The following is a 19,354-nucleotide window of genomic DNA, read 5'->3' on the forward strand; positions in this document are numbered from 1 at the left end:
AATTTGTCTATGTAATGTGTGTGAGTATTTTATTTATAAAAATATTATTTGTACACATATAAGGTATGAGTTGGAGAATTAAATAAGTGGTTGGTAAGCCTAATTTATACTTTTACAGGTTAGTTGGGTGATTAAGTAATCTGAATAATTTTATAAGAGAAAACTGGGCCAAGCCCATTTATTCCTAGCCCACATATGAGGATACGAGATATATTAGGGTAAAAGAGTTCTTGGCTCTAGGGAAATAACATTTATTCGAAGGGAGTGACTGGGGCTTTGGATGCGCCGACAGTGAAGCACTCTTCAATTTAAGCTTAAGGTAAAAGTATACTTAGTCTATATATTATTGGTTCTTGTATTCTCGCTAGATAAGGATTTGCTAGAACTCATTATTAAATGTAAAGTCCGAATGGAGTAGATTAAAGAAAATCAACATCCGCAAACAATGGTCACGTTCTTTATTGTTATTTTATTTTCTTCCAACCATGTAAATGCTTTATTGGTCCTTTTGGAAATGCTTTGGATAGTAACAATTGATAAGGATTAATGATAGTAGTGGGTTCATACAGTTGAAGTAATGATGATAGGAGTAATGATTAAAGGGTTTCTACAAATTTGCTAAGTTGCAGTTATGTAACTTAGGCTACAGTGATCAGAATTTCTTTTTCACACGTTATCATGATTGCACTTTAATTCTAATACATAGGGTATATGTAATTGAATATTTTGGTAGTGAATAATATGAATACCTTCATAATCATGGTATTTAAATTGTGAAAAGTTAAATTTTTGTCCGAAGTTAAGATATTGGAGTAATTAAAGGTTTCGAGTCCTAGTCCTAAGAAAGGGGAATTAATGATTTGATAGTCTATTTATGGATGAAATTGACCAATTTTAAAATATATGATCCTTAGATAATGGGTGAAATTATTTTTCAATAAAATTCCAATCTTGCCCTTATGGGCCCAAGGCCACTTTTTGGGGTGCGTTTTTGGGTTTCGAATATAAATATAGCAATATGGGCGTCCTTAGATTCGTATTCTAACGTAGATCGCATACTGTATAGATTTTGATTGTTCAGAGGCTCTACGCGAAGGGAAGACATTGGTTTAATTGTTCGTGACACTCGCTCGGCATCGAGGTAGGTTACGGTCTACTTTAGTTAGACTCTGATTAGAGAATCGTATGTAGTTGTAGAAAGTGACGGGGATAGCATGATAGGCCTTCGGGCATGAAGTGGAGGTGAATTCCAATTAGGTTGATTTGTCAGCTGTTATGTGGGCTTGTCGCCAAATGTGTTATTTTTGTGATTATCAGTTGTTTGTATTTTCGTCACGTACTAGTTCACTCATCACATGAAAAAGAATGGTAATGTTGATAATTTAACAGTGGACAGTAATATGACTTGTACTTGTTGATCTATATTGGTGATATTGTTGAGACTGATATCATACATGGCATGCTTTCCATATTATTGTTGTGATGATTGGTGAGGGGAGTGATTGAGAGACTCCGAGGTCTTTGCCGGAGATGGAGAGTGACAGAGAGACTCCGAGGTCTTTGCCGGAGATTGAGAGTGATTAATAGCCTCCGAGGTTTCTGCCGGAGAGCACGAGTGGTACATGGACTTCGCGGGTCCCCCATGGGTCATGGCTTTGAGGCACTGCCCTTAGCATGTGTGTACGAGAGTGGAGTGAGAGAGGTGACTATTGCATTGCATTGCATTCATCCACTCATATATTTGACTGATCACGTAGTGAATTATATCTGTCTTGGTTGATTTCATGATTCCTTTACACTTTACTTGTATATGATACGTGACCATACTTGTCTGCTCTATGTGCTACTTGTTGGTTTCAACTTCTTCATGCGTTATCTAATCATTGTCGGCCTATGATGCTTACCGGTACAAGTGTTGTACTGATACTACTCTTGCTGCACTTTTGTTGAGTGTAGAGTACGATCCAGGTTCCAGTTCTACACCCCGTGGCTGATGCGCGAGGGTGATATCTTTCAGTCATTCAGGGTGAGCTACTTGGTCGTCTGTGGCCCCTGAAGGACCTCCTCTATTTATTTTTGTTTTTGTATTCGACAGACAATATGTAGCCTTCGGGTATTTTCAGACTTCTATTCCGTACCATGTTAGCGCTCTTGTACCCTTTGACCACTTTTTGGGATTGTCGTGACATTTCTAGTTATGATAAGTATTTAAGACTTGATAACTTATTCTTATTAAATTTTCCGCTTATTTAACCTGTCAATAGTAATGTGGTTCGCCTACTCGGAGTGATAGTGTAGGTGCCACCACGACTCGCGAATTGGGTCGTGACAGACAACCATATAGTATGTGGCTTACAAGAACATTAGGTTTTTATATAAAAAAAATGATATGTATTTTTAGCTGTTAAGTTGAAAAAACATTATGTATTTGTAAAATACATAGTTTACAGATGTTAATGATGTCAATATTTGAAGGCCACTTTTTGATATTCAATGAAATTTTCTTGTTTCTGAATAGTATGTTCAACAATTAAATAATTGTCAACATTAATAGTAATCTTAAAAAAAAAAAAAACTGCACATTCATTTCACAAAATTATAATCCAACATCAATCTAATACATCTAAAACAACAAACTAGCTACTAAAGAAAAAAAAGAACAAAAATATCGTTTATCCTAACATAATTGTTCAAACATCATGAACATCAACAGTGTTGTAATCTATCTCAGTCCTAATTGGTCTTGGTGGAACCTCACTATCAGTCTCAGCATTGTTGGCCAACTTGGCTTCGGCGTATCTCGACAAAAGAGTGCCATATCTCATACGCAGCATATGTGCATCAATATTATCTGGCATACTCCCAGCCGTTGGAGGATGTTTCAACATGAATTTAGATCCCTGAAAACATAATTAATAATATGAGAACAAATACACATCGTACACTAAAAAATACATATGACGGAATATTAAAAAAAACACAAAAAAATAAATAAATTACTGGTTCTTAAAATTTTAAAAATACAACACAAAAATAAACATACATACTTTAGAAAAAATGTTCCCATAAGAAGCAAGTTAAAAAAACAACCCAAAATACATAAATAACAAAACATATATATTTAGACCTAAGTTTTATTTCCAGAAAAATAGACATACATATAATGAAAAATATCTGAGAAAATACTGGATGTCAACAAATACACAAATACACAATAAAAACTGAAAAATACAACATCTATCTCGCAAAAACATACAAGTCTCACAACTAAAAAAATCAACACATACATTCATATAGATTAACGTATGTGTTTAAAACATAAATATAAACTGAAAATATGATAAATCGGCTCAACATGAAAATCAAAAAAAGAATAATCAAAACATACATTCATAAAAAATTATGTATGCGTTCAAATACATAATCAAAAAATAAAAAAAAATTGACAAAATACTTGATTCTTCACTGATAATTTTGCTGTTGGTAAATCTTCATCAACAACAACATTCTTCCCCTTTTTAGCATAATCAACTCCAGATGTATTTCTCCTCTCTGATGTTGTAACAGAAGCTTTTTTCAGTCTCAGAAATACATAGTTGAAGACTCGCTTTTCTCTTAGGATCATGTATTTTCTTTGATCTAATCTCAGCATATTCTTTCTCAGCAGAAGCTGAATCAACATTGATTTTTTTGTTGAGAAATACCCAAATCAAAGGTCGGAAAATCTAAATTTTGAACACTATGTGTTATACCTCTAGTTACTCTCCTATTAGGTGTGGTTTGATCAGCCATTAGAAGAATGATTTAGTGATTAACACCTGAAAATTAAACTTTGATTTAAGTTAAAATTATAAGAACAGTAACATTAAAAAATGAAAAATACACAATATATATAAAAATACTTACACAAATACACAACCACCCGAGAATTTAGGGCACAAAATCGTGGTTGAATCATGGATGAAATGTGATTGAAGGTTGAAAGTAATGGAAAAAAACTGAAGAGAACAAAAGGGCTAAAATTTTGAGTAATTAAAGAGAGAGAATTCTAATTAATGTGTGAGTATCTAATTGTACCGTTAAAAGGGGGAACAGGGATTGGGCAACGTGATTTTAGGTGTAATTGTGTATGTTTTGCCTTTTTGTTTTACCATGGTAGCTATAATTGGTAATATTGAAAAGTTTTAAGTTATTATTAATAATAAAAACAAATGGTAGTTATGTTCATTAAATATGGTTAAAAAGAAGCTATGGCAAGTAATTTTTTCAAATTGAAAAGGGAAAAGTTACATGTACGATCCAAATATGAGCACGTGTCTGATTGGTAAAATGGGAGAAAATGAATAAAGAAGGATTAATCCAAATAACCGTCCACCTATCGCTTAAAATTAAAATAGTTGGCAAATATATATTTATACTTCACGTAAAATATGTGTATAACCGTATATAATCAGAATATAATTCATATATACCGGCAGAGGCGGATCTAGGATTTGAAAGTAGCGGGTGTCACAATTTTCTTCAACAGACATCTTGTTAGGAACGTGTATCTAGGCCGGGTCCATATCTTTTTAGTTTATTCGGGTCAACTTAAGAGGGTTTTTATTTATTTACAAATATGAAAATTACATCTCAAAAATTAAAAAACGAACATATTTAGCATCTTAAATAAGGAATCACACTCATTAACACCCATTAACAACAGAAGTAAAATCAACATTTTCACCAAGGGACTTGCATCTCTTATGTATATTAAAAAATGAATTTGCACAAGTAAAAACAACATCTTCAATAAGGGAATTATATCAATCAAACTAAGAAAAATAATAGAAAAACTCTTCAATAGGTAAATACTCCCAATAAGTAAATGTAGAATTAGATAAACTACAAGTTCTCAAAAATAAATCATAAATTTCATGTTTTTTTTAAGCAGTACTTACGAAATTTCCATCACAATTTAAGTAGTAAAGTGATTTAGATTGAATTTAACAATTATAGAATAGCATAAATTTTTATAATACACTCCCTCCATCCATTTTTATTTGTCCATTATACTAAAAATATATGTCCACTTTTACTTGTAAGTTATATAGTTTGAAAAAACCAAAACATAATTTATCATTTTATACATATTTTAAACAATTCATTTCTCATTTTATTTATTGCTTATTAAGAGTGTCCCAAGTTAAATATAGACTAGTAAACATGGACAGAGAGAGTAATAAACAAAAGAAATTATAAATAAATAAAAAATTGAATTTTGATCTCAATCCAAAATTCCCATTGAGACCCAAGTTTTTCGATTTAAATACTCACAGATTTGAGGTTAAGAGAAATGCTTAATTTAAGGGATTTTGAAGTTTCTATTTGTGTGTTCTCTCTAGAGATCACAGATAAAATAATAGAAAAGAGGAAAGACAATATAAATAATAAAAAGATAACTAGAAAATTGGGAGGGCCGAAAATGGTACAAAGGAAGCAAAAAGCGCAAAGAAAAACGGGAGTCGGAAAATGTTCAAGATAGATTCAAACTTGTCTACCAGCCGCGACACCTTTGTCTAATTTACGACTGGGGGTGGCAGGATCAAGACTTTAACCTAATTTAAGCAGATTACAACATAAGTATATAAAAAATTTATTTATCAAGAGGGTGCCATGCCACCCCCAACCTATAGGATGGATCCGCCCCTGTATACCGGCTAAAAAAGTAAACAGTGAATCCGGTCGGCTATTTGTACTATAAATAAAAAGCAACGTATGCTCCACATAATAGCAATGAACTAGTATTGATTATTGGTACAACTAATTGCTAAGGTTATTTGTCGTATTTTTCAAGTTATTATTTCATCAATCATGAGTTTTACTATTAATTACTTTAGAATAACATGATGGCGTAAAATTATTTACACTATCGATGTATACATGCCAAACCTTGAACATAGTTGGCTAAAATTGATTTTGGTTTGGTGTTTGCTCATGTGGAGGAACGTGAAATCCTACATTTGACATGTCTGCTTTAGATATTCTCATATTCTCTTTTGTCATGTACCAAAAAGAAGAAATGTTCTTTTTGTCAATTATGTCACCATGTGAGACAAATATCAAAGAATTTCGGTGGCCATAACTGGAAACTAGTAGTGAATCGATCTAGAACGATACGACATATCTATTTTTATTTAACAAAAAGGTTAATATGCAAAAAGCCAACATATTACCTGTTGTAATCATGTGCATCACACAATGATACAAAAATATTGATCTTTATTGGAATATTTAATTTGATGTACATGTGCTAACTATTAAATATACATTAAGAATAAAGAGCAGGACTTGTATATTTTAAATGTAATTAATGTACATGTGCTAACTATTAAATATACATTATGAATAAAGAGCAGGACTTGTATAGTATAAACGGAAAAGGCTCAAATATGTCATCGAACTATCAGAAAAGGCTCATTCATGTCACTCGTTAATAGTTGGACTCAAAAATGCCACCGCCGTTACCATTTTGGGTCATATATGCCATTATCACTAACAGAGCTCTACTACTACCAGATTTTGCCACGTGGCATTATCTACACCCTTCATTTTACGAGTGGCATATATGAGCCATTTTGTAGTTCAGTGGCATATTTGAGCCTTTTCCCAATTCCTATATAAACCTCAATCTTTTCTAATTTTATGTAACAAACTTATAAGGACAAATTTTGTCCCTTATATTAATAACATTATTATTTAAATAGAAAAATTATGCTCTCTTATTTAATTAAATTGAATGGCTATAAAATTAGTGCAATAATCTTATATCATAGAAAGAAAGTTCTTCAAGTTTTACAACTTATCAAGTAAGAAGTTGATAAATAAAATATTCATGTAAAATTGGACAATCATTTTACTCTTCCAAGTGAACACACCTGTAAAATTTGTGTAACACTAATTAATAGGTATAAATTCTTTTATTACTAACCATCATTATACTCTTTAATGTAACATCAAATTCAAGAAATTCTTATGGCGATACTTAACAATTACATATCAAGTTTAAATAATCTAAATTTAGAAGAGATGAAGAGATTATTATCATAACCTTGTCATTTAATTTATTTTTAATAAGCTTATCACAAAAGAAAGAAGAACCGAACACCTTAAGTAGTTGGAGGCAGGCAAAGTCAAAAATCGCAATAAGACATCTAACAACTTATGTGGACAGAATTTTGTCATATAATTAGTTTTTTTATACCTTAAAATAGGATTACATTATATTTATATAATTCTATAAAAGTATGTTTATTAGCAAGGTATACACGTGTAACACACGTGCCCAGAAACTAGGTCAATTAAATAATAGAACACAGTTTTTCTATTTAAATAATAATATTATTAATATAAGGGACAAACTTGTCCTTATAAGCTTGTTACATAAAATTAGAAAAGATTGAGGTTTATATAGGAATTGGGAAAAGACTCAAATATGCCACTGAACTACAAAATGGCTCATATATGCCACTCGTAAAATGAAGGGTTTAGATAATGTCACGTGGCAAAATCTGGTAGTAGTAAAGTTCTGTTAGTGATAATGGCATATATGACCAAAAATGGTAACGGCGGTGGCATTTTTGAGCCCAACTATTAACGAGTGGCATGAATGAGCCTTTTCTGATAGTTCGATGGCATATTTGAGCCTTTTCCGTATTATAAATATGAAAGTCGTAATGTATGTAGATTGTGGACATAACCATGAAGGTCAAAATTATTAATGGTTCTTGACTTATTGTATTATGGTTTTCCTTAACAAAGTGTGCAACAACTATGTGAATTCATTAATATTTCGCATTGCACATATGTCTTTAGATAATAATAAGTAGAATAAACGATCTAACTAATTAGAATAGTAGTACACTCTCTGATAGAGTACATTACATAATGACCCCTAATTTCCGCCTTTAATTTAATGCATCCCTGATCCCTCTCAGCAAAAAAGATAAAAGAAAAAAGAAAAAAAAAGAGTACATTACATAATTACGCAACTTTTGTATATGTGTGTTTGACCATTTAAATGCTCCTAAATCACATTTACCTTTGAGGTGTTTCTACATGATTCTTCACATCTGATGGTTAGTAAAGTTTTTCTTTTGAATAATTCTACCAAGAATTTTGATATTTTATCAGATATTATCAACTTATAATCGGATTTAGCAATTTTCTTGCCTGTCGAGGAAAAAATATACTATTAAAACAAGAACTATACAACACAATTTCCTCCCAAGGCAAAGGAAAAAGAAGATATTAAAATAGATTGTTTCTCTCATTAATCATTTCTATTCTTATTGTTATTGTATAACAGCTAGCAAGAAAGCTCATAGCCATGGACCCATGGTTAATAAGTTTGTCATATCCACTAAAACTATTTACATAAATCTCATAGTAATTCTGCAAAAGGAGAGAGAGCAAATATCGTTTTTTGGAAAGCATTTCGTACGTTTTCTCAAGGCTCCAATCTTGTGTTTATTATTCATATTTTCCAACAGTTAATGCGTTAAATAAACTATAATTAATGTTTAATTCAATGCTTATAACAAGCCCTAAAGGAAAATAAAAATGACTGAGTATGAAAAATACAGAGGTAAAATGGAAATAATGACTACTTTTGATGGCATAAGTAGTGATATGGAGCAGATAATAATATAATGACTAATTTTTCTGAGGCTAGCTTTTATTCTTGTTGGAGCTCAACTCTTGGCTGACCATTTCAACCTGATTTGTAGTGTTAGTTTGCATTAGTGTGTCCTCCACCTCTTTCTCTATATCCTTAACCTGCAAATATTCCCAAGAAAGATTATATTTACATTGACATTATAAAATTAATTAATATATCAATGTTATTTAACCTGTAATTAGAATCTAATTATTAGTTTTACCATGTTATCAATTAATGCTTATTATAAATCTTGAGTTTAATGTACAATTTTTTTTTATTCATAATTTATAATGGACGATGTTGAAGACAACTACTATATATAACCGTTATTACCATGCTTCAATTTCAAAAGGTCTCAGCTATATAAATTTTCACTATTCATATGTCGCTTCACTTAAGCCCATCGATACAAAATTCTTTAGGAAAAGAAAATGTTGAGCTAAATCAGTTCAAAAATTCTCGTAACATGATGAGTTAATGTCCGATTTGGGTCAAATTCTCATTGTTTTTCCCAAAAGGTTCACACTGTTATATTAGGATTATCCTTACTTCTTATATGTAATTTTCAAATCTTTTTAACTATCAATATGAGGCGTTGTTCGCACATCCAATAGAAAGAATAGAGACTAATCAAGAATGTTGCAAGGAGTAATAGAATCCTATATATTGACCTTGTGAATTATATCTTGAGCTTGGTTGGCATATTTGACAGCACCTTCAGCTAAATTTTCAATTGAATCAAGATTTTTTTTAAGCTGTGAATCCCCAGGAAGTTTCTTTTCAACCTCCTCAGCAATATTATCTATTTCCTCAGCTACCTCTTCCACTATTTCAGTCATAGTTTCCACTGTTGCTACTGCTTTATCCACATTACCTTTGGAAAAAAAATCCAGCAAATAAATAAAAATTTCCTATAATAAACAATTAATATGACAATTGTATATTGGGATGCATCATACTTCAAAGAAAAATAGAAAAGTTACTCCCTCCATTCAGACTTTGTTGGTCTCTATTTTCTTATTAGTTTGTTTAAAAAAAATGACACATTTTTATATTTTTTTAATGAGAAGAGTTTATAATCATTCAAATGTTATAAGATATTTAAGATCACTAATTTCAAAAGTCTTTCAACCACACAAATATTATGACATATTTAATATCAAAATTTAAAAACTTTTCCTTTCCTTTTATTTTTCTACCGAGTCAAACTATGTCAAACATATTGAAGCGGACGAAGTAAATTTTACCTACTTTTGAGCAGTTGTAAAGCGCTGAGTTTGTTCTTGAATGAAGGTAGTAATACAGGTAGAAGAAATCCCAACAACCATTTCCTGCATATATAGCAAAAACTTCAAACTTGATTCTCTGGAAAATATTTAGCTGTGTTACTTTACTCTTCAAAATATCGTTGGATGCGTGATTGAATTCTCAAAAAATAATGCTTTTTGGAGGACCTGACATGGCCCATGAGTGATAATATTTTTTACGAGTCCGAACAACATACCATTCAGTAGACATTTTTTTAGTGCTTAATCCAATAATGTTAGGTTTCTTGAGAAAAGAAGAAGAAGAAGATAAATCTACCATCCAAAGAATGGAGATTTGCCAGGAGGTGGAGCTTCTGATCCAGTACTATTAGCTGAGTTGCACCTAACACTATAAGGAAAATAACATGTATACATAATAAGTTAACAAATTTTGAAAATTTGTAACAGAAAAAAGGAAAAAAATTAAACTTACGTGAATATTCCAATTTTGGAATTGAAATTGATGAAATTGAGAGGCTTATTGATCTTCTTTAAATGAACATTGGCTTTTCCAATTTGCAAATGCCTTGAATATGGAGAGTGGGATTTTTGGGAAAGAAATTGATTAGAAAGATTGTAAAATGGATCTGAATATGTAATTTTGGCTGACATTTGGTCTGATTTTAAAATTTAGATCAATGACAATTTTCTTCTGTTGATGGACTTACAAGAAGAAGTATATATGGAGAACTTGAATTTGATTTAGTGGATTGTAATCATGTGTGATGAGTGATTATAAACAGGCCATGTTTTCTTCGTCAGTATTAAAATCAAATCAAATGAAAGTGCGGTGCATGAGGAAATAACTAAAATTTAGATTCCAAGGTGTAGTACAGGAATTAAAAATTAAAACCTGTAGAACTTCAATAATTTTTTGGACGTCATATTGTGTGCCGTTAGATCATCAAATGAAATGCAATTTATTTCAAAGAGTTTTCCTATTAGAAAAAACAAGTGAAGATAGACCACCATCAAGGAATGTAATGGGATGACTAAGATTTTCTCAATTTAAAAATCAAATAATTCGGATTCGATCTTTGAACGTAAAAAGAAATTGGTAAGAAGTATTAATGTTCTCTTAAATGGCTTTACGGTTTACGTGTCGCAAATCTAAATTAGTCTAAGCTAATAAATTTTGAGCATGAAATGATTTTAAAAAATTGGAGATAGACGAAATGTTCCTTCTTTATTGTACGTCTGACAACGCATCCAAATTTTAGAAGCTTGAAATTATATTGGTATTTCCAAGACATTCTAAAATTGAAGAAGCAATTTTTTGTTTTTATGTTGATTTATTGTTTTCTTTTTTGACTCAAACAGCTACAGAACATGATTCACGGTTCCTCTTCTCTTTCCCCATTAATATGTATTAGTTCATTAGTTGAAGCAAGATAACTTTTATTTATTAAAGAGAAGGTGACACTACATAATAAATACATTTTCATTATGAAAGTATTGTGGTAAGATGAATAGGATCCCTTCACTCTTAATCAGAGTTCTCGGATTTGAGCTCTAAGTATGAAAAAAATCGCGAGCGTTTCTCTCTTAAATGGGCCTTGCGCGACGCAATTCCAGATTATTCGAGGCCATAATATGGGCACGGAACACCAGGTGGGAAACCAAAACATAAAAAAATAAAATGCATTTTCATTTAAAAGGAATACTCAAACGATTTTTGAGTCTCAAGAATAACAAGTTTCCTCCGTCATTTCTTAATTGAGTCATTTAGCTCATAAGTTTTCTCAAAATAACTCCTTTAAGTTTTGATAATCTCGCATAAGTACTGTCTAATATGATGATCAAGATCAACCTAGAATGTCAATTGGTGACATCCAATTTTGTCCCTCCTTTATTCTAATTTATTTTCTTGGGCTTCTAAATTTATTAACGAGCTAAGTATTTTTTTTTCACTACTACTTCTACTACTATTGCTATCGTTACTTTCATCTTGACTATTCTACTATCAACATTACTATTATTACTTTATCACAAACTTTCAAATGGTTCGTCATCGTTTCATTTTAGGATTTGTATTCGTTAAATTAATTTTACTTTATTAAATCCTTTACTTTCTACATACTAGTTATTAATTATCTTCACATAATATATATTGTACTAGTTGTTAAATTAGAAGCCCAAAAAAAATAATTAAAATAAAGAGGAAGAACACATATTTTCGGACCAACATTTGAGCCCAAATCAGTCCACTACCCATTAATTTACCAGCCCATTGTTCTCAAAACAGATCAACCCATTATCCCTTCCGATCCGGCCCAATATGTCTAACCCGACCGGCCCATATCTTTTCCCTTCTCATTACCTAAAACCTAATCAAAACAAAGAGCAGCCGCGGCTCATCTCTTTCCCCTCTTTCCCACTTCAGCAAAGAACCTTTTCTTGACAACAATGGCAGGTTTTGTTACCCCCCACTTCGTGCAATACTTCCTCTCTTCACGCCTCAATCCTGTCGTCTTCTTCATCTCTATCCCTTCCCCATTTCCTTTTTCAGGAGCGGGCCAAATCTTGAGTCGAAAAGGAAGCTTTTGTTGTTCCATTTTTTCGAATAATTTCAGGCGCGCCTCTGGTCCCCTCTTTCCCCTCCATTTTCAGAAAAGCTCAGTCTCCCTTTCACCCTCACAGATTTGTTTACCCCCATTTCGTGCAAGCCTTTTGTATTCTTATGTGACCATCTGCTCAAAAAACATTTCAACGTTCAGATTTGAACGGTCCATTTGACTCAACTTTGAATCAATGTCATTATCCCGCCCAAATCGAAACCCTAGGTTTGATTGGCACCTATAAATATTGTTTGAGTTCTCAGCCGAAGAAAAGGGACGAATCCCTACTCTTTGTTTTTTTAAGTATCCAGTTCAATTCATCAAAAACAGAGATTAGAATACCCGAGTATTTTTTGGTTACAAAGTCTTTCCTTTTTAATCTGGTCGAGGACCCTTTCTTTTGGTTTTACTGAGCGTTTTTCGGAGATACCGAACTGTTTTCCAGATTTGTTTCTTTTCCGGTGAACTTTAGCCGCGACAAAGATTATTCGTCTTACCCAACTCTAGTGTCGAATTCGTTTCTGAGGAGAGGATTTAGATTCGTGACTCCCGCACCCCGTTCGCTGCGCTCGGACAAGGTAATTCTTTGTCCGTAGTGTTTTTAGTAGTTATTTAAGTGTTTTCTACTGTCTATGTAAACGTTTGTTCCCACATTCATGTTCAGCAGTTCTTTAGTTCTTGTTTATCGAATGTGCTAGCTGCGTTTGTGATTCATGTTTGGTTCGGATGTTTGGTTTACTGTTGTAATTCAGCTCAGTCATTATAGTTGCTATTTCGGATTAATGTTCAATTAGATATCCATTCAGTCACTAATATGAGTATGGTCCGGCTATGACTCCATTACTGCTTAGTTATTTGGTTTGTAAAATGATCAGGCTCATGAGTCTATTTCCGACGTAGTCTTGGTCAAGTTTATTTAGCGACTCGTGTGATTGGGTCTGATTCGGGTCTGTTTTTCCTGTATTCATCTATCTTGAAGTATGATTCATGTTGCATATGGCGAACCATAGATAACTTGTCTGGACACCTATTAACTTCACTATAAGACTGCCCTGTTGAATCTTGACTGTCCAAACCTTACGCTATATGGGTAAATGTATGTATTTTGGGGAATCAGGAGGCTTACTAAATTTTGTTTCTGAGTTGAATCTCAACCAGCATGTTTAAGTTGTGTCTGATTAGTGGAGTTAATTGACATACATAATTCGTATAACTCAAGTGTTTGCTCGAACCTCAGCTGGGCTAATTTCAACTGTGAACAAGTAATCTTTGTATGGGGAGCTTTTTTGTCGCTCATAACTTAAACTTAACGTAGAATTGAGGATGTTTGCAATATCAATATGTCTCTATAGTCCTTTATTATAATTTAGAAGCTTTTTCATTTGGTCTGAAGGCATTTTTTTGTAAAAATAGCAAAAATCTTTCACATTCTGTGTTCTGAAAGTTTCTGTTCTGATCTGGTAAACTCTATCTAGATAAGATTTAAACAATAAACACACTTTAGTAAATTCGGGTGAAAGATCCATACATATTGGCTTTTGTTTAAAGTATAAACGTTTCCTTTAAGTCAAGAGGTAACTTGTTTCTGTCGAGTCCAAGCACATTTGCTTATGATCAGTTAAAGATCCTTTTGTCCAAGATATGGAGTTCCATTCAATCTCTTCTCCCATTCAACTGCTCGTGTGCTGTTAAAAAGGAAAGCAGGGGAATGTAACATAACATTTGGCAGAATAAAAGTAGAAATCACCATTGATTGCATGCTTATGTTTACCAGTAAAAATGCAACTTGCGAATTTTTGGAATTACGCCAGTGGTGGCTGTCTACTGCCCATTTTATCTTTTGTTTTACCTATCATCAGTTCGGTTAGCTTCTATTTTGGACCGAATACAATTTCCTTTCCATTTTTCGCTACAAGTGTTTAAAATTCTACGTGCCTGCTTTATGCTACATCTGCCATACTTGCTTAATTTCTTTTCTTGTTGCTTGTTTAGAAGACATTAATATATTAGCCATAGGCAGTCCCTGTTTTAGTTGAAATCTATTGACCTGTTTTGAATTTAATTATATATGTTTAACCCTATTCGTGGATTGTGTACTAATCATTTTTCCTTCATTTTTTTCTTTTGCATGATTATCTCTCATACGAGTCCAGGGGATTCTTCATCTCTCGCATTCGGTGTTGGGCCAAAGCCCAACGAAATTTCCTTCTCGAGTCGTCCTCAACCCGCAGCGTATAAAGAAAGATTCTTGGGCCAAACCCATATAGCAAAGAGCCTATTGCAACAGCCCACTTCCTCTACTCTATTCTTTTTGTGTGTTTGACTTGTATGGATTGTCTAACGTTTTGTCTTGTTATTGTTTATCTTAGCTTAGATGAGTCCTAGTGTGGTTTGTAGGAATTTTAGGATTTTTTTGGAAGATAAAGTAGGATCGTTTAAAACTTAGAATGAATTCAAATGTTAGTATCTACAACATTTTTGGGCTACATGAATTGATTTCTCAAAAGACGCCAAGGGCTAAATAATAACTATACCTTTCAAACAAGTCATGTTGATTTCAAAATATTTTAAATAATGAAGACTTGAATCATTTTTTTTTTCTCACTCTGATTTCCGATGATTTCGTCATATTTTAATTCTGTAAAACTTTAAACTTTGCCAATATTAATCTTACAACAATTCTTTTAAATTCGTTAGTCAGTATAACTTATTTTCTTCAAATATTTACAAAACGTTATACATTTCGCACTTTCTCAGTTTATTTAAAACTAAGCTATTTTATACCAAATATTATTTTTCTACAAGTCCTATTTTAAATAGTATTACTATATGTCTATCTACAACTTTAACCATTCTTATAAAGATATTTTCTTAAAATACTATAAAATATTACATCACATTCTTAGCCTAATTAAATTTGAGTCCGGTCGGTTAACCATTATTAATGGAATTTAGAGGATGCCTAATACCTTCTCTCTAAGTTAGTTGAACCCGTACCTAGAATCACTTGGTTTCGTAGATTTTAAAACAATATCAACTTTAGATAATTACTTTAATTAACCTTAGGTGCCCTAATTCACCATAAATAATTAGGTGGCGACTCCCAACTTTAAATAACCCCGGAATTATCGGAATGTTATAAACTATTTTGACTTAGGTTAAAATAGGGAATAACATCAATGACATCAACATCCGAGACACTAATGCCAACTGATCCTTCAACCAATCATTTTTTTTAACCAGTTGGTATCTGAAACTTTCTGATCCGACTATTATGAATGCACATCGAGTAGGTTTATTGTGGGAGAAAAGGCTCCCTGCCAAGAAGTTCTTCCTTCTTAGAGTTTGAACCCGAGACGTCTGATTAAAGATGGAGGAATCATATCTATCCTACTATAACTTCGGTGATATATATCTTTAAAAAAAAGGACTGTACAAGAGAGTATCCGTTTATAACCTCTTAACTTCGACAAATTAAATATAATTGATCTTTAGTGTTATAACTAATTCCTTTGTTAGTGAACATTGGCTGTTAATTAGGGAAAGTGAGAGACATATCATTTAACAAAATACGTGGGACATACATTCGATATAATCAATATATACTCTGATCAATGTTTAGAAAGCAATCAAGTAATATATCCATTATTGAGTCTATGTTGATACATTGCATAAACATATATGATGCAAATAATTGAACTACAATCAATGTTTAATACGGATCCTAACCAGCCCCAAAGAAAATAATAATGACGAGAGTATGAAAAATACACAGATAAAATTTAAATAATGACTACTTTTGATGGTATAGGTAATAATATGGAGTACATAATGACTACTTTTTCGAAGGCTAACTTTTATTCTTGTTGGCGCTTAACCCTTGGTTGACCCTTTCAACCTGATTTGTAGTGTTAGTTTGCATTGATGTGTCCTCCATCTCCTTCTCTACATCCTCAATCTGCAAATATGACAAAAAATATTATATTTACGCTGTAAAATTAATTTATATATCAGTGCTATTTAAACTGTAACAACAATTTAATCAGTTTTACCAGATTACCGATTATTGTTTATTATAAATCTTGAGTTTAATATTAATTGTTAATCTTTGAAATTGATAATGGACATTGAAGACAACTATATAACAATTAATTATTATGTCTCAATTTCAAATAGATCTCAGCTACCTGAATTTTCATTATTTAAATTTTCCCAGGGCTTTGTTTAAGTGACAGGTTGAGGGACTTGTGACTTAAGATATCGATTCGAGCACCCTGCTATGTGAACTAGCCTGGTGTTTAACTGGAAAAGAATAGGGGGCGAACCCATTATATATCCTTGAATTTCGAAAGTTGCGACTGATCCTAAGGATTGGCGTCAAACTAATTTTTCGGTCATAATAAAATGAGCTCTCAATATCCAGATCGCTCCATTTAAGTCCGTCTCAATGCAAAAATTCTAAAGGGAAAAAAGGATACTGACCTTGTGAATGAGATCTTCAGCTTGTTTGGCATACTTGATAGCCCCTTCAGCTAGATTTTCTATTGAATCAAGACTTTCTTTAAGCTTTGAATCACCAGGAAGTTTCTTTTCAACATCTTCAGCAATCTTTTCTACTTCCTCAGCTACCTCTTCCACTATCTCAGTCATAGTCTCCACTGTTTCTACTGCTTTATCCACATTACCTTTGGGAAAAAAAAAAGTCCACGAAATATAGGAGAAATTCTCATCATACTTCAAAGAGAAGGTTTGTTACTTATTAGTCTGTTTTAAAAAGAACATATATTTCAATATTTTTCTTTTAATGAGAAGTTTTTATAGGCACACAATGTCATGACATGTTTAAGACCACTAATTTCGAAAGTCGTACATTCACACAATAATTATATATTGCATATTTAATATCAGAATTTTCAAAAAAAAAAAAAGTTCTTACTTTTTTTAATTTCGTACTAAGTCAAACTATGTCAGACAAATTGAAACGGAAAAAATAAATTTTACCTACTTTTGAGTAGTTGTAAAGGGTTGACTTTGTTCCGGAATGAAGGTAGTAATATAGGTAAAAGAAATCCCAACAACCATTTCCTGCATATGTTTTTTTAAAAAAAGACTTCAAAATTGATTCCTCAGAAAATAGTCATCTTCTATGTTACTCGGACTTGATCTATAAAATATCACAGAGTATGTGTTGGATCCTCCAAAATAGTATTTTTTTCTTTTGAAAGATCCAGTACGGGTACGATAACATAATTAGAGAGTCCGAGCAACACGGCAATCAATAAACATTTTCTTTGGATTTGATCCAATCATGTTAGGTTTCTTGAAAAATAAGAAGGAGAAATAAATCTACCATCCAAAGAATGGAGATTTGCCAGGTGGAGGAGCTTGTGATCCAGTACTGTTGGCTGCGTTGCACCTAATACTATAAGGAAAACAATATGTATACATAATTAGTTACTACAAATTATGAAAATTTTTAAAACAAAAAAAGAATGAAGAAAATTAAAACTTACATGAATATTCCATCTTTGGCATTGAAATTGACGAAATTGAGAGGCTTATTGAAGTTTTTTGTATGTAAATGGGATTTTCCAATTTGCAAATGCCTTGAATATTGAGAATGGGATTTTAGGGATAGACTTCGATTGTAAGAAAGATTGTAAAATAGGTCTGAGTAAGTTATTTTGGTGGACATTTTGGACTGATTCTAAAACTTAGATCAAAATGAAAATTTTCTTTCTTGATGGACTTACAAGAAGAAGAAAGAGAAGTATTTATGGAGACCCTTGGTTTTAATATAGTGCATTGTGATTATATGTGATGAGTAATTATTAAACAGGCCATGTTTTCATCATCAGTATTAAATAATCATGTCGAATGAAAGAGTTGTGCATGAGAAAGTTATTAAAATTTAGATTCCAAGATGTAGTACAGAAATTAAAAATTAAAGTCTGTACAACGCTTGTAAGATTTTTTGGACACCATATTGTGTAGTGGGATCATATCAACATTTAATGCAATTTATATCAAAGAGTTTCGGTATTATAAGAAGAAACAAGTGAAGATAATGGGATGAATGAGATTTTTTTAATCTTAATTAGAGGTTTCGTGTTCAAGCATTTTTCATTTAAATGAGTATTTGGACTTACAAGTTATAAATCTGAGATAGCCAAATTAGTGTCTGAATATTTAATGATTAAAAAATTGAAGACAGACTAAATTTTCCTTCTTTATTGTACTCCTGACATCATATCCAATTTGTAAATCAGATCTAAATTATATTGGTGCCAATTTTAGTTTTTATGTTGAATTATTTATTTCTTTTTTTGACTCAATAGCTAGAGAACATGATTCACGATTCCTCTTCACATCATCTCCAATTTTTAAATCAGATCGAAACTATATTGGTGCCAATTTTAGTTTTTATGTTGAATTATTTATTTCTTTTTTTTGACTCAACAGCTAGAGAACATGATTCACGACTCCTCTTCTCTTTCCCCCATTAAAATCTATTCCTTGAAGTAATAGAAAAGATTTTTTTTATTACTTTTTTAACAAAGAAGATGGTGACACTGCATAATAAATACATTTTCAATTAAAGGGAACACTCAAACTATTTTCCATTCTAAAGAACAACAAATTACATCCTTCATTTCTTAATTGAATCATTTAGCTCCTCATAAGTTTTTGTATCCAAAAGTAACTCCTTTAAGTTTTAATAATCTCGCACAACTGGTCCAAGCTGATGATCAAGAGTCAAGACCAACCTTGAATGTCAATGACATTAA

At 32.0% G+C, this 19,354-nt stretch overlaps 1 protein-coding gene and 2 long non-coding RNA genes across 4 annotated transcripts; 2 read left to right on the forward strand and 1 right to left on the reverse strand.

Moving 5' to 3' along the window:
• The first annotated feature begins 249 nt into the window (after positions 1 to 249).
• On the forward strand, positions 250 to 3,931 carry LOC132642319 (uncharacterized). The gene is made up of 3 exons (XR_009583104.1): positions 250 to 319; positions 1,067 to 1,141; positions 1,957 to 3,931. It is a non-coding gene; the product is annotated as an uncharacterized LOC132642319 (long non-coding RNA).
• An 8,434-nt stretch (positions 3,932 to 12,365) lies between these two features.
• LOC132640540 (uncharacterized) lies at positions 12,366 to 15,111 on the forward strand. The gene is made up of 2 exons (XR_009582273.1): positions 12,366 to 13,144; positions 14,720 to 15,111. It is a non-coding gene; the product is annotated as an uncharacterized LOC132640540 (long non-coding RNA).
• Positions 15,112 to 16,183: 1,072 nt separating this feature from the next.
• On the reverse strand, positions 16,184 to 18,431 carry LOC132642320 (uncharacterized). 2 transcript variants are annotated; one of them, XM_060359553.1, is made up of 5 exons: positions 18,080 to 18,431; positions 17,917 to 17,988; positions 17,572 to 17,651; positions 17,049 to 17,251; positions 16,184 to 16,524 (listed from the first exon to the last, which is right to left on the reverse strand). In XM_060359553.1, the coding sequence occupies exons 1-5, from the start codon at positions 18,259 to 18,261 to the stop codon at positions 16,417 to 16,419; spliced, it is 645 nt and encodes a 214-aa protein (XP_060215536.1). In that variant the 5' UTR covers positions 18,262 to 18,431; the 3' UTR covers positions 16,184 to 16,416. The 2 variants fall into 2 exon arrangements, with proteins under 2 accessions (XP_060215536.1, XP_060215537.1); XM_060359554.1 differs by lacking the exon at positions 17,572 to 17,651 and having other exon boundaries at positions 18,080 to 18,135.
• Between the last annotated feature and the right edge of the window lie 923 nt (positions 18,432 to 19,354).

The sequence above is a fragment of the Lycium barbarum genome, chromosome 5, assembly GCF_019175385.1.
Source record: "Lycium barbarum isolate Lr01 chromosome 5, ASM1917538v2, whole genome shotgun sequence".
NCBI classification, from domain to species: Eukaryota; Viridiplantae; Streptophyta; class Magnoliopsida; order Solanales; family Solanaceae; genus Lycium; species Lycium barbarum.